This window comes from Sus scrofa, chromosome 4, assembly GCF_000003025.6.
Source record: "Sus scrofa isolate TJ Tabasco breed Duroc chromosome 4, Sscrofa11.1, whole genome shotgun sequence".
Lineage (NCBI taxonomy): Eukaryota > Metazoa > Chordata > Mammalia > Artiodactyla > Suidae > Sus > Sus scrofa.
Genome location: NC_010446.5, coordinates 100,360,912 through 100,376,998, shown reverse-complemented (window position 1 = coordinate 100,376,998; position 16,087 = coordinate 100,360,912). Strand labels below are relative to the sequence as shown.

Sequence of the window (16,087 nt, the reverse complement as noted above, 5' to 3'; positions counted from 1 at the left end):
AAACCCATCCACTTAAGTCCGGCAAATCCACTGTTTCCCCTTTTGGTTTGCTCTGCCCCTAATAAACTCAGTTATTCTCTTGCTCTTAACCAAAGACAGTTTACAGGAAACAGGTGCAATTTTTAACTGCAACCTCTTGCTCACTCCTGCAAAATCTTTACTGACTAGTTACCTCCTATTTGGATAATCTTACCCCCTTTTCATCCCCCAATTCCTTTTATTCTTTCCCCAGGACTCTGAAGCAAGTCCCTCAAAGGACACAGACATTAAACCTTACCTTGTGTACTCTTCAGCTTTCTAATGCCAGGGTGATTTCTCCATGCCAAATAAGATGTCCCTCATTTGTATTTCCTTAGAGTAGTCAAATCAATATTGGAAAAGCTAACCAAGTATTATATTAGCCAATGGAAAACTTAAACTCTTTATTTTCATCTTTTTAAGGCCACACCCATAGGATATGGAGGTTCCCGGGCTAGGGTTCGAATCGGAGCTACAGCCACAGCAATGCCAGATCCAAACCACATCTGTGACCTACACCACAGCTCATGACAACGCTGGATCCCTTAACCCAAGAGCGAGAGGCCAGGGAGCGAGCCTGCGTCCTCATGGATGCTAGTCAGATTCATTTTCACTGAGTCACGACGGGAACTCCCAAGAAGACAAACTTTTTGTAAAGCTAAGCAGAAATGATTTTTTTGGATTATTTGCCTTGGGAGATTATCCATGACACTGTTCTGTTCTAATAGCATTTGTAAATCAGTCCTCGGTTAGTAATAAAAGTTAACTCTGCATATTGGATTTTTTAGACCTAGGACAGAAGTATTTAGACACAATCGGGGGGATTAATTGCTTCTCCCAGGTCCAGTTTGTTTTTTTCTTATATTCAAGAATAACTAGGTAACAAAAGAAGCTCTCTTAAGCAATATCAGTATAATTTCTCTCTTTAGGCTTGCCCCAATGTCCTATCTTTGCTTCCACAGAGAAAAAGAAGGAGGCAATGGACAAAATAATTGGTGGGGGTTCTCTTGATGTTACTGCATCTCAAATATTATTGCCACTGGTCTCCTCAAATCAGCCATTCTGCCTGAGAAACTGAGGAAAATAACAGAGAGCATGGGAGACCTCACAGCACAATATGCTTTTATGCACCTTACCTGAGGTGTCCTCCCCCTCTGAGAGGTGAGGATGAGGGAGTCGGGGAGGAATATATTGACTTTACAGAACTGGATGGCAGGTTAGATTGGGCATCTGAAGGTTTACTTTTCCACCTTCACTCACCAGGTCCCATCTTCATTTGTGATCAGGGATGAGTATGACCTCTCTGTGATTTCCATTTCAAAACAATCTGATCTTTTTAATGAAGTTAAACCTACACTTAACATGGAGATTAGCAATCCCACTCCTAGCTATTCAAGTGAAATAAAAACAGGCTCACAGGGAGTTCCCATCGTGGCGCAGTGGTTAACGAATCCGACTAGGAACCATGAGGTTGCGGGTTCGGTCCCTGCCCTTGCTCATTGGGTTAAGGATCTGGCATCGCCGTGAGCTGTGGTGTAGGTTGCAGATGCAGCTCGGATCCCGCGTTGCTGTGGCTCTGGTGCAGGCTGGTGGCTACAGCTCCGATTCGACCCCTTAGCCTGGGAACCTCCATGTGCCGTGGGAGCGGCCCTAAAAAAGGCAAAAAAAAAAAAAAAAAAAAAAAGAAAGAAAAGAAACAGGTTCACACAAAAACGTATCCATTAGTGTTTATTTATATAAAATGTAGGTGGCATGACTCATATTCACCCCAATGTGGAGACAACACAAGTGTCTTTCACTGGGTGAATATATAAACAAAAAGTGGTATACATTTTTGTTATGGTATTTATTATTTATGTTTATTATAGTATTCATAATTGGAATACTGCTCAGCAGTGAAAAGGATTAACCTCTTGCTACCCACAACATGGAGGAATCTCAAATGATTATGGAAAGTGAAAGAAGCCAGAGATGGAGTTCCCTTCGTGGCTCAGCAGTTAACAAACCTGATAGCATCTATGAGGACACAGGTTCCATCCCTGGCCTCACTCAGTGGGTTAAGGATGCAGTGTCGCGGTGAGCTGTGGTGTAGTTCGAAGGCGTGGCTAGGCTCTTGTGTTGCTGTGGCTGTGGCATAGGCTGGCGGCTACAGCTCCGATTGGACCCCTAGCCTGGAAACTTCCAGATGCTTCTGGTGTGGCCCTAAAGACACACACACACCCCCACCCCCCACCCCACCCCACCCCCACACACAAGCCAGGGTTTATCTACATGACATTCTGGAAAAAGCAAGATATAGGGTAAGAAAACAGATCAGTGCTTTCTAGGAGTTGAGGGTAGGAAGAAGGGTTGACTATAAAGCAGCATGAGGAAATCAGGTGGAGTTCTGGGACACTTCTGTATCTTGATTGTAATGGTGTTAAGCATCTGTTAAACTTTGCAGTACTGTGCACTAAAAAGGGTGATTTTGTTGTATGAAAATTATACCTCAATTAAAAAAATACTGTTTTAAAAATTGGCTTAGGAAGAGGAAAGACACAAGATTATACACAAGAGACTATTCAACCATTGTGGAAACTATGTTTTAAAAAAATACTATTTGTGTTCTTTGTTCCAGCTTTATTGCGGTATAACTGACAAAAGTACATGTTTACATCATGATGATCTGATACAAGTAAACACTGTGAATGATAACCACAATCAAGTTAATTAACACAACCATCACGTCATATCCTTTGTGTTTGTGTGTTGAACAATGCTTTGGATTTAACTCTCATAGCAAATTTCAACTATTCCAAACACAGTATTATTAACTATAGTAACCATGCGGTACATTATATTCTCAGAAGGTATAACTGAAAGTTTATACCCTTCGACCAACATCTCCCCATTTCCCCTACCTCCTGACCCCTGGCAGTCATCATTCTACCTGATGTGACTCTGAATTTGACTTTTTTTTCAAGATTCCATGTAGAAGTGATACCTTCCTTATATGTATTTAACCTTTAGTGAAGGTCAACTTTGTACAAGCACTAAGTGTTTTACACGAAAGAGTTTATTTAATCGTCACAGCAACCCCACAAGGCAGGTACTAGTGCATCTCTTTGTGAAACCTTCCTGAATACCCACTGCGGTAGTATAAATGCAGGCCTGGAAACCCTTGAGCCACCATAACATCCACAGGGAAAGCTCTCAAATTCTTCCCTGCTTACCCTCTTCTAGTCTAAACTGCAGTCCCATTTCAATAAATTCCTATCGGACCATCTATCAGTTCCTCTGAAATTCCATCTCACCTGTTCTGCCTCATTTTCTATCATTGTTTCCTGTTAAGGATCTGGCAGTGTCACTGCTGTGGCTGGGTTTTGAAACCTGACCCAGGAACTCTGAATGCTGCAGGGTCAGCCAAAACAAACAAAGAATACACACTATCAACCTGACTTCACGGCTGATCTTAATCTTGATCACCCAGCTGAGATTTCTCCACTGTAAAGTTATTTTCTCCCCTTTCCATACTGTTCTCTTTGGAAAGAAGTCATTCTAGCAGCCTACACTTCAGGAGAGGGGAGTCAAGCTTTAAATCCTTGAGGACCGAGTATTTATGTAAATTGTTTAGAATTCTTCTGTATGGGAGTTTTGTTTATTTTACCTCACTTATTATTCCATTATTTGTATCAGTATGGACTTGTGGGTAATTTTTATACTTTTTGTTATAGTCCAGTAGTAGGTTATTTATATTGCTGTTTCACATTGTTCCAGCTTTGGCCATTGGGATCACTTTCAGTTAGTTCCCTTGTCCCTTTGACATACCCCCATTAGTTTGCTTTTAGAGCACTTCCTTACTTTGTGGCAGTACAAAGAAAGCATATTGAGAAAATGGTATCACCTTTTCATGTCATTGCCAAAGCAAGATGTGGTAAACTGATGAATATTAATACACATGCATCAATAACTAGGGCTTTGTATCTTGAGTTGTTTTGAGTTCCGTTTCCTATGCACCTCTTACTTTTAGCTTGGTTTAGAATTTAAGCAATGCTTTTTTGGTAACCTTGCATATTAGAAGTAGAATGAGAGTCAGTGGATTTAGAATTACATGCTTTTTATTTAAAAAGGAAACTTCATTACTTTTTGTGGCACTTATTACTGAAAACTAAGTATTATCCAAGAACTCTTAATTCAACCCACTTACATGCTGAAAGAGACAATTTATATGTTAAAAGAGGAAATGAAAAAGAAGCAACTTTCAATTTACTTTGCTTTATTGAAGTACAGGTGATTTACAGTGCTGTGCCAGCAATCCATTTACTCTTGAACTAGGATAATTTTCATATTAAAAGGCACTAGGCCCATTTTAGTAGAGGATAAATCCCCAGTATCACAAAGATTATGGAAGGAAAAAGACCTTCTAATTCTCCAAAAGCATTTCCACAGGCGACATTAGGCAAATAGCAGAGAATTATACAAATACTTATATGATTAGGAGGAAGTTAGAATTCCCACATTCCTGCTTCTCTTATTTGTTTTGGGAAAGATACTTTCCAAGGTGGCTCTTTCAGTTGTTCCTATTTATTCTTTTGTTAAATAACAGGCAGCAATCCCAAAATGTATTGCACAACAGCTTATTTATGAACACACACCTGGCTGGTACATCCGGTATCTTTCATCATGAAATTCAGTGTGCCCAACGGCCAACTCTTACTTAACTTCTCTGAGAGAGACAAACAGAGCAAAAATTATGAGGATGAAAAAACAGTAGCACTTGAGCAGGCACTGGAGTCCCTGGGTTTCATTTTGTTTGCTTTGTTTTTGTATAACTACAATGTATGACATAAGAAAAACTGTTATAAGCAGAATACTCCCTCTATTTCGTAATGATCAATCCTAATTTATAACATAAAGGACCTCTTTGAATACTTATGACTTAGATTATGCATGGGAGGGTATGGAGGGGAGCGAGTAAGAGTAATTGTGGCCTTCCCAATCACATTTGTAGGCCACACTAGAGCAGTTGATGGTGTTCTCCCAGGAGTGGCTGTGGGGTGAGCATGCTAAATCCTAACCACTGGACCACAGGGGCTTGATGTAGGTCCCCAGTCCTTGTCTCTCTGGAGAAGAAATCCAGCAAGGAGACTGAGAGGAGTGAGGCAAGTAGAAGGTTTATTAGGAGAGAAGATGGGTGTGGAGAAAGCACAGAAGGGCTCAGAGAGAGAAAGACAGAGACAGAGAGAGAGCCATGTGCTTTGGGGCTAGTTATGGGGACAGTTTTTCTGGGGTTCCTCTGGCTAGTCATTTGGCTCTGTCTGGCTTGAGTTCATGTTTGGCCTGCCTCAGGGTCCCTGTGAGTGTGTGTGCATCTTTTAGCCACGCTGGATTCTAGCACAAGAGTTTCTGGCAAGTTGACAGGAAGTATTATGGTCGGGTGCCCCCTCCCTTCTCTGACCCCTGAGGAACCTTTCTGCACATGTGTAGTTTGGGAGGTCTCCTTGACCTTGAGAAGGAGGAATGTGTGGTCTCTTCATCTTTTAGCCAAGCAGGACTCAGCTCCTCCTTGTTCCTGCCATAATTTTTTTCTTGAAGTATTTGTCCAGAGGGGACAGATTCCAGGTGCTCAGCCTGGGGCCCATCTATCTCCTGCCTCAGTGGCTACTTATCATAGTCCCTAAGGTGAAGTCTTGTTGCGTCCTAATACAGGAACTAAGAGATCAAAAAAGATGGGACAGCTAATTTAAAATACTCATTTTTTTCTAGTCAGGTTGAAGCTGTTGGCAGCTGCTAGGTTGTTAGAATGATCCATGAGCCCAGAAAGCTAAAGGTCATTTCGTCATTGAGAAAATAGAGATGTGTTGCTTCGGGGAAAAGAGTAAAAATGACCAGGAATCAGATACACTGGTGGAACAAATGGTTTTCATATCTATATATCTTATGGTAGATATATACAACTGTTATAGGACCATTATTTCTCTAATCACTCAGGAAAAAATACATTTAGTTACAATATTAAAAGCAAACAAAAGGAGTTCTCACTGTGGTGCAGTGGGTTAAGAATCTGACTGCAGGGAGTTCTCTGGTGGTCTGGTGGTTAGGACTGGGTGCTTTCACCACTGTGGCCTGGGTTCAGTCCATGGTCTAGGAACTTAGATCCCATATCAAGCTCCTGCATGTCACACCCATGAATGAATGAATGAATTTAAGAATGAAATCAATATCATTTGCTCTCGAACAGAAAGCAACTATAAAAAACAACAACAAAAAAGAGTCTGACCGCAGCATCTGGGGTCACTGTGGAGGCACAGGTTTGATCCCCAGCTTGACACAGTGGGTTAAGGGATCTAGCATTGTTAGAGCTGGACCACGGGTCCGATTCAGTCACTGGCCTGGGAACTTCCATAAGCCGCAGGTGTGGCCATTAAAAAACAAAACAAAACAAAACAAAACAAAAAACAACGAATAAAATTCTAGTTAGAAAACCAAATTCTTACAGAAACACAGTTACATGGAGTCACCCATTTCTTTTAAATATACTGACTTATGCTCCCTACCATATTTGATAAATGACAGCAGACATTGATTAAGCAACTACTGCATGAGAGGAACTCTGCTTAGGACATACAAAGATGACTGAAAGAGTACCTGAGCTCACAGCCCTGGGGTTACTGGAAGGAAAAAGTGATAGGTCATAAAAGGAAGGGAGGGAAGTCAGTACAAATGAAAGCTGGGATTTCAGTGTAGGGAAAAGAGGGACATGGACCAATGCTTTGGAAAAGGAAAAGTAGATTTCTGGGTGATGTAAAGGAGAGAGTTGTTCAATCTCATCAGGTTCTGAAGGCATCTCTAGATCCTGCTTTCAAAGCAAACTGAAGCAATGACAATGGAACAGCTAAAAATAGGTCAGAATTATAGCAAAGAAGACAACAGCCAGCATAAACCTGGCCACTGTTATTGTTGAAGTCATGGAATTATTGTTTTCAGTTACTCTTGTCACTAGTGGCTTCCTGATACGATCTTCTGTGGTGAGGATAGCTTTTCGCGCTCCATCCCACTTTCCAGGGCCCTGGAGACGGTACTGGATTGGAGTACAAGGTCCCCAAAGTAACTGGAATGCCAGTCTGGGGTCACTGAAGGCCAGGGACAGCAGATTGGGCCTGACACCCACCAGATCAGCAAGCTCTTCCATGGTATCTATATAGTCTCCCTGAATGGTATGGCGTTGGCTGTCCACATATCTGAAGTAGAGAAGACAAAAGCCATGGCCTGTTAGCAATTCAATCAGTCAGTTAATCAGTGCTCTCTGACTACCTGCTACTGGCTCAGTATTGGGCTAGGAGCTGTAGAAAAGAGAGAAGAAAGAGAACATTGTCTTTATCTTTAAGGACCTTATCATCTATTGGAGCAGCAAAGAGCGACACACATGAAACAGAAAGAATGTAAGACTTTTGGTAGATCTATGTGGTTTTGGACTGCTAAATAGAGATGTAGAGGAGAGTAGCTAAAATCAAGCTATTACAAGTCCTTGAAGGATGTGGGATAGATTAGCTGAGAACAAAGAAAGCATTCTGTGTCAGGGGAACTGCAGCATGAAGGAGTAAAGCAGGAATGAGTGTGGGATGTGAGCACAGATTATAGCATGTGGGCACTCTACAGTAGAGGAAGCATGTTGTGAGACGAGGGTGGTTACAAAGAGGCAAGCACAGCAGGTCCAGAGCCAGAGGACTCTGGTAGTAGCAGAAAGAGAGGACCCAGCTGAAAACTCCTCAGCGTGGGATCCTCAGTTGTTTTAAGAGGGTGGTGGTGGGGCAGCTCAAAGAGCAGGACTTCCCAGAGCCAGTGATGATTTGGAATCCTGAAAGGAAGGGGAGGGTGACTCATCCCCCTAGCTTCCTCCACATGGAGCCAGATGGAATGATTTCAACAAGGGCACATGTGAAGGGCTAAGAGGACTTTTTAGAGGGAATATGTGGTAATAGGATAATACCTGTGTGGAAGGAGTTGGATTTAAAGAGCTTAACTCGTGACTTTCTCTTGTGCTTTCTATAAGGAAAATAAAAGAAAGAACAGTGGGACTGAAAGGAAATAAGAGAAAAGCCATATTAAGATATTTGCAATTAGATGGACTAACCAGAGGAATCCAAAAAAGACAGGAAACAATGATAGAAAATGAGGCAGAACAGGTGAGATGGAATTTCAGAGGAACTGATAGATGGTCCGATAGGAATTTATTGAAATGGGACTGCAGTTTAGACTAGAAGAGGGTAAGCAGGGAAGAATTTGAGAGCTTTCCCTGTGGATGTTATGGTGGCTCAAGGGTTTCCAGGCCTGCATTTATACTACCGCAGTGGGTATTCAGGAAGGTTTCACAAAGAGATGCACTAGTACCTGCCTTGTGGGGTTGCTGTGACGATTAAATAAACTCTTTCGTGTAAAACACTTAGTGCTTGTACAAAGTTGACCTTCACTAAAGGTTAAATGTTGTCCTGGGGAACTGCTCACCTCCAAAGGTGACTAGACAAAAATAAGTCAAAGGAAAGAGAGGAGGAAAGTGGAAATAGGATAATTTAGTGCCAGAAAAGCAAGGAAAGAAAACACTGCAAGCAGGAGGAGGTTTTCAAAGTGCCAAACTCAGTAGTAAGAGAAAGAAAAAGGAAGTAGGTCATGGATGACGTTTTTGAGAGCAGCTCCAGGACCAAGGATGGACATTACAATGGAGGGAGAAAAGGGTGCTGACTTAGAGCATATCATGTAGACTGTATATTGCTGAAGCTTGACAGTGGACGGGAGGAGGAAAATAGGAGAGCACCTGGAAAGAGTACCAGGGTTAAAAAAAACTTTCTTTCTCTTCCTCCCAGCAGGGAGAGTTATGCTGGTATAATCGGCTGAAGAACACCACATGTTTGGGCATGAAATGATTGTGCTTTTGGCTTTTCCACAGAAATTTAGGAACTTCATCCATGTCAGCTTTATTCAAATAAAAACCATTCAGTGAATAAGCTTAGGTCTGAAATTCAGATAGCTAGATAACCTTGTCCACCTAAGCACGAGCAGCTGGCTGATGGTCCCACCTTCCCAGATCACAGAGATTCTTCATGCCATGAGCCACTGTGACCTGAATATGCCGTCACATGGCAGCCAGCAGAGTGGCCTCTGCAGATTTGTAAATCTACCCATAGACTTGTAATGTGACCATGTCTACTTCTCCTTAAGATCTTTGCTGCCCTTCCTTTCTCTGACAGCTCTACTAGCCCTTCAAGTAATCCTTGCAAAGGTAATATCCCTGGTTTTCTCTCCATGTGCTTTTCCTACTGGACTTTTAGGCCCTAAACATAGCATTTTCCTAAGCTTGTCTCTCCTTCCCCATCCATATTAGACCACTTGGTGGTATTTCTCCCTTCTGCTGTCACAGACTATTATTTCCTTTTCCTTCAACATACAGTCTGTATCCTTAAACGAACATAAGGAAGACAAATACAGTACCCTTCTCTTAATAAGAACTAAGTGGAGAGGTTAACCACATATCTTTGTGGGAGAGTTCTTACCTTTTTGCCATATTCTCTTGAAACTTAGCTATTTCTCTTATCATTTCACTCTTTGAGGGCAATGTCTTTAACCCTAAAGAGAAAAACAGAATTTTACTTGTAAAATTACCTTGGTAGGAACAATAATCCTGTTAACAATTTCCCTGCTATGGAGAATTCCAAGGAACACAGGCTAGTTTTCTGAACCAAGGGTGTTACGCCTTCACGTGATCACCTTACCCTGCCACCACCCCAATATAATGATATTAACATCAGTAGGAGTTCCTGTCGTGGCACAGTGGTTAAGGAATCTGAGTAGGAACCATAAGGTTGTGGTTCGATCCCTGGCCTTGCTCCGTGGGTTAAGGATTCACTGTTGACATGAGCTGTGGTGTAGGTCGCAGACAAGTCTCAGATCCTGTGTTGCTGTGTCTGTGGCATAGGCCAGAGGCTACAACTCTGATTAGACCCCTAGCCTGGGAATCTCCATATGCTACAGGGAGCGGCCCTGGAAAAGGCACAAAGACAAACAAACAAACAAACAAAAATCAGTAGTTTACTCTGTTTACTTTGCCTTTGGAAGGTATTTCTCCTGATCTGCCTTTCAACCAGTACCTACCTCCTCCCTAAAACAGTCTTTCAACTGATAAATGAAATTTGGACACAAGGAAATAATAAATGGCCTTAAAAGTATTTGGAAAATGAGGTGAAAGTAAAAGGGCATGGGGGATGATGGGAAACATCTGTGTACTTGAATTCTTACTAACAACGAGGCTTTATACCACATGGAGAAGGAAGTAAAAATAAACTCAATCCCATTTTATGGCTAAAGTCCCATGGAACCTAAACCTTACCTTCTCAACTTTTTTATTTGTTGAGTCAGGGGTAAGGTTGAGGGTAACTTATAATACCCAGTCCTAATGGATTAATTTAAGCACCAAAGTATAAACAGTTCCAGTAACAAGAATTTAACATCAAGATGGCTAGGCAAAGGTAGAAGAGTATTTAAATCAACATATAAACAACTGTTTATTTATTTATTTAGGTAGTTAATAAGTTACTACTTTTTTTGGCTGAGCCTGCAGTATACAGAAATTCCTGGGCTAGGGATTGAACCCAAATCACTGCAGTGACAACCCTAGATACTTAGCCTGCAGGATACCTAACCCACTCTGTTCCTTAACATGGGAACTCTCCACAGCTCTCAATTTAAATGTTAAACGACTTGCTGTATGCTTTTTGGTTTTTTGTCTTTTTATGGCCATACCCACAGAGGTTCCCAGGCTAGGGGTCAAATTGGAGCTGTAGCAGCTGGCCTACACCACAGCCACAGCAAGGCCAGATCAGAGCTGCGTCTGCGACCTACACTACAGCTCCCTGCAATGCCAGATCCTTAACCCAATGAGTGAGGCCAGGGATTGAACCCACGTCTTCATGGATCCTAGTGGAGTCCATTAACCACTAAGCCATGACGGGAACACCAGCTTTATGCCCAGAGTCAGACAGTATGCCATGTAGAAAATTTTAGCCACATCCAACTCTAAGGTGTTACTTTATAAACTTCTAGAACATAGAATTTTAGAATGGCAATAAATCTTAGCTAATAGAAACCTTCTCTCTACAAATACACTCAAGTGTGTTATCTCATTCCTCCTTAAATATCCCTGGTAATGGGGATCTCATTGCCTTCTATTTATTTATTTATTTTTTTGTCCTTTTGCCTTTTCAAGGGCCGCTTCCCACGGCATATGGAGGTTCCCAGGCTAGGGGTCGAATTGGAGCTGTAGCCGCTGGCCTACACCAGGGCCACAGCAACGCGGGATCCGAGCCACGTCTGCAACCTACACCACAGCTCACGGCAACGCCGGATCATTAACCCACTGAGCAAGGGCAGGGACCGAACCCGCAACCTCATGGTTCCTAGTCGGATTCGTTAACCACTGCGCCACGACGGGAACTCCTCTCATTGCCTTCTAACGAGATGACCTAATTGTTTGTCTGCTCCACTTGCTGAAATATTATTCTTTTTATTGACCCCAGAATCTCCCTTCAATCAATGGACTTAGCTCTGTCTTCTGGAGCCAAGGAGTCTAATCCTAACCAGTGACAGGTCTTGAACCATTGAAAACAACTGTCATAACTTTAGGTCTTGTCATTATCAGTCTTAAAGCTTTAACAGAACTAGTTCTCCATATAACAGGTTTCACATTCTCTGCCACCTTGGTTGCCCTTCTCTGGGTACACTCTAGTAACTATCCTTGTATGTCGCTTTTAATATATGAGACTCAAGAAATTACCTTCTGTGTTTTGCCATGTGTTCTTTTCATTTTAGCCTTGAGAATTATTATGTATATTCTTAAGTCAATGAGGAAACACTGAAATGCTTCATTTGAGGGTAATCACAGGTCTCTTAAGATGCTCATGAAATACATTTTGAGAGTTGATTTACAAATTATTTCTCATAGTACAACCATAACTTGCACTTAACTAGAAACATAATGGAGGTTTATTTCTTGCTTGTGAGAGGCAGCCAATTCATCAAAAAACAAAACAAACAAAACCAACCAAACAAAACATCACTGTAAGTTAGATAGGGATATATAAAGATGTATAGTGTACCCTGGTGCAGTTCTTTCTTAATTCATTGATACTGTTTTTGCACTGTTTTCTCATTCAGACACATCATTTTACCATATTTATCTCCCTCCTTCCTATCTTGCTCCCACTCTTATATTACCAATTATATCAATGCCATAGAACCTGAGCAGATTCTTTCCTTGCTCTGATCTCCAATGTACATTCCATTTAAATCCTTTCAGATTCACCAATGAAATTTCATTAAAATTTTTTCCCTTGTATTACTTTACCTTAGTTTAAAGCCCTCATCTTGTCTTTGGACTTTTGCCACAGGCTCATAACTGACCCATTTCCCACATCACTCCCCTCTAACACATTTTCTGAATTACAAATCTGATTTGACTTCCATTTAAAATCCTTCAGTTGTTCTCCATTGCCTACATTGAATGCAGACTTCTTGCATGGCATCTAAGGATTTGTCTTGATTTGGCCTTTCTAAACATCTCCAGCTTCATTTTCTTTAATTCCTATAACGCTTTTTTCCAAAATTCTGAATTCCTTGTAGTTCTCAGAACTTGGTTTATTCTGCCCTTTTTTCCTAATTTTGCATAAGTATTACTGATTGTTCTTATCTCTGTTATTGTCAAGATATCCTTGTCCTTTTAGTAAACTTTTTACTTTCCTTTACTATGTATTTGCAGTTGTAGTCAGAATTGGGTACTTATTCCTTACTCCTCCCAAAGCCAGCTCTTCAACATTGTTACTGGGGCACTTGTTTAGGATATAGTAAATATCTGCTGGATGAATGAACACTTTCAATATCTGTTTATTTGTCTGTCTTCCATGTTTCCTGTCTTGAGTTCCATACAGATAGGAATTTTCTATGTGGTCATATTTGCATGTCCAGTACCTAGCAGAGGGTCTGGCCTATATCAAGAGACCAGTAAATGTTAGCTGAAGAATGTTGACCAACATTGAGGAACTATAGTTCAGAGATTTTCTAAGAGTCCCAAGACAAGATTCAAAAGAGGTGGGCCTGAAGGTAACTCTGTGGTACTCAGTCTTTCAGTCTGCTCTCAGGCCTAAGGCAGTTTGTGTTTGTGTAATCCTGACTTGTTCCTGCACGTTTAGATATAATGATAACATTACATGAGAAAAGAGTTGCTAAGCCACCATTCTGCTCCTCCAGTCCAGTCCAGCCTTTTAGCATGACTGGAAGTTGGGAGGGTGGTTCATAGGCTGAGGTCCTCAGATAAGAAATTTTACTGTAGAGTTTAGAAAACCTCCAAGGCTAAACTTGCACTCACTGAATAGAGATTTATTTGCTACCTCCGATGTACTAGGCACTGGTCTAGTCTTGGAATACAAAGGCAAACAAACATGATTCCTTTATTTATTTATTTTTTTGTCTTTTTTGTCTTTTTAGGGCCACACCCTCGGCATATGGAGGTTCCCAGGCCAGGGGTCTAATTGGAGCTACAGCTGCCGGTCTATACCGCAGTCACAGCAACACCAGATCCGAGCCGCGTCTGTAACCTACACCACAGCTCACGGCAAGGCCAGATCCTTACCCTACTGAGACACCCAGGGATCGAACCCGCAACCTCATGGTTCCTAGTCGGATTTGTGTCTGCTGCGCCATGACAGGCACTCCCTGATTCCTTTATTTTAAAGAGCTCTCAGGATACTGCTAAGAAGGAGGAAATAAACATGGGCTTTTTCTCCACGAATAAGGAGTAATGGAAAGGTATACCAAGCAGGAAGAACAGCAGAAGCAAAGGCATGGGGTACAAGAGTACTTCTGTGTTTGCTGCTTAGTAGGTAAGTCATTCAGTATACCTAGAAGAGAGTAGGCTCTGTGGTAAAGACTGGTGAAAGATGGACCTAAAAAAGTAACCTGGGAGTTCCCGTCGTGGCGCAGTAGTTAATGAATCCGACTAGAAACCATGAGGTTGTGGGTTTGGTCCCTGCCCTTGCTCAGTGGGTTAATGATCCGGCGTTGCCGTGAGCTGTGGTGTAGGTTGCAGAGGCGGCTCGGATCCCGCGTTGCTGTGGCTCTGGCGTAGGCCAGTGGCTACAGCTCCGATTGGACCCCTAGCCTGGGAACCTCCATATACCGCGGGAGCGGCCCAAAGAAATAGCAAAAAGACAAAAAAAAAAAAAAAAAAAAAAGCAACCTGTAACTAATTTTTGGAGGGACTTGAATGCCAGGCTATGACATAATGCTTCCTTATGGCCCAAAGACTTGGTATAGGATTTTCTGCCATGGAGTAGTGAGTCAAGAATCCAACTGCAGCAGCTTGGATTGATGTGGAGATTCCATCCCTGGCCCTGAACAGTGGGTTCAAGGATCCATCATTGCTGCAGCTGCAGTGTAGGTCACAGCTATGGCTCGGATTCAGTCCCTGGCCTAGGAAGTTCCATATGTCATGGGTGTGGCCCTAAAAAGACATGGTATAATTTCATATGGTTTTGAAGGGGAGAAAGTTACTAAATGAAAGTGGAACATTTGCTAGGGCTCTTGAGAGGGGTACAAAAGAGACAGAAATAAAAGAAAACTAGATTTTTGTCAAGGCAAGCAAGTGGGTTCAGTGTTCTAGAAAATGGTGGAATATTTTCTTGAGAAGAGAACAGTAATTGTAGAGAACAGATGGTCAAGGAGGAAATGGGGCTTGGTAGGGAAAGAACAGGCCAGGGAAGAGGACAGGCTGAGTTGGGCAGGTGTGAAAGAATGGGAGAAACTAACTAATTCTCGGGGCTTAAAATTGGCACTGTGAAGGCCAAATTCAGAGATGAGAAAGGCAGGAATTTGGTAGGTATACAATAGGGCTATGGGTACAACAAAAAATTCAGATTTCCCTATCATGAATTTGATAAAGTTACAGGGATTCTTCCTTCCGAGTATTGGAAGGAAAGCTGGAGGAAGTGCTAAGTTTTGCTAGCATAGGAAACTGGGCTATTTGCTCATTTCCCCTAAAATCCCCTAATCCCATGGCCATAATGTAGACTATTTAAAATACTCATTTTCCTTAATCCTTTCAGTAGTTCACTTACTCCTGGAAAAGAGTCTCAGTTGTTTAAAGTATACTCAGATGCCGTGGCCTATTATAATGCAACTCTTTCCTCTTACTTAATTGACCCAATTAAAACATCCACTTAATATGACTGGAATTAAGCCAGTTTAATGGGTTACTTCCATTTGATTGCTGATCCAGTTATTAAGGAGTACATTATCTACTGGATAAAATTAAAAGGAATTAAGAAATGATAGAACTTTGAGGAAATTTGGAAAAGTTTTTCATCTAGCAACTCTAATACCATTGCTTCTTTTTTCCTATGCTACCATAAGGATATTCACTAGGAAGAGGAAGCTGTAATTTCAGAAAGAATTTTGAATAGTTTTAATTAAACATTAGTAATGGTAATAAATTTAATTATAACAACAATAGAATCAAGGAATTTCTTTGTTAGAAGGAACCTTAAAAGTCATCTGATTTCTCCCTATACTGAGACTTGAGTCTACTCCATACTAGCCTGACCAAATTTGTGTGTTTTTAATGTTAAGCTGATATTGTGCAACCCTCAAAGTTTTACTCTTTGGTTCTGGTTCAACCCTTTGAAGTGACACTAAGCAAATAAAACCCTTCTGTCATGGGGCATCTCTTCATATATTTGAGGGGTGCTTTTATATATATTTTTTTAATTTATTTTTTTCTTCTTCTTAGAGCTGCACCTGCAGCATATGTAAGTTCCTGGGCTAGGGGTCAAATCAGAGCTGCAGCTGCCGGCCTATACCATAGCAACAGCAAATCAGAATCTGAGAGGAGTCTGCAACGTACACCACAGCTCATGGCAACGCCATATCCTTAACCCACTGAGTGAGGGATCGAACCCGAATCCTCATGGATACTGGCCAGGTCCTTAACATGCTGAGCTATGATGGGAAGTCCTGAAGGGAGTTTTTACATATCCCTGAATCTTCTCTA

At 41.6% G+C, this 16,087-nt stretch overlaps 2 protein-coding genes across 10 annotated transcripts in view; one reads left to right on the top strand and one right to left on the bottom strand.

Annotated features, from left to right (window-relative positions):
- The window catches only part of CHD1L (chromodomain helicase DNA binding protein 1 like), a 160,766-nt gene that overhangs the window by 48,730 nt on the left and 95,949 nt on the right, over positions 1-16,087 (top strand). The window lies entirely within an intron of this gene.
- The window catches only part of FMO5 (flavin containing monooxygenase 5), a 35,976-nt gene continuing 24,143 nt past the window's right edge, over positions 4,255-16,087 (bottom strand). For 3 of the 4 annotated variants that reach the window (XM_005653075.3, XM_005653074.3, XM_005653073.3), the window contains exons 8-9: positions 9,546-9,618; positions 4,257-7,238 (exon numbers count right to left, since the gene is read on the bottom strand). In XM_005653075.3, the coding sequence (XP_005653132.1) occupies positions 6,893-7,238; positions 9,546-9,618 (419 nt within the window). In that variant the 3' untranslated portion in view covers positions 4,257-6,892. Of the gene's footprint in view, positions 7,239-9,545; positions 9,619-16,087 lie in introns of all 4 variants that reach the window. The other variant, XM_001928594.4, reaches the window with a different exon arrangement.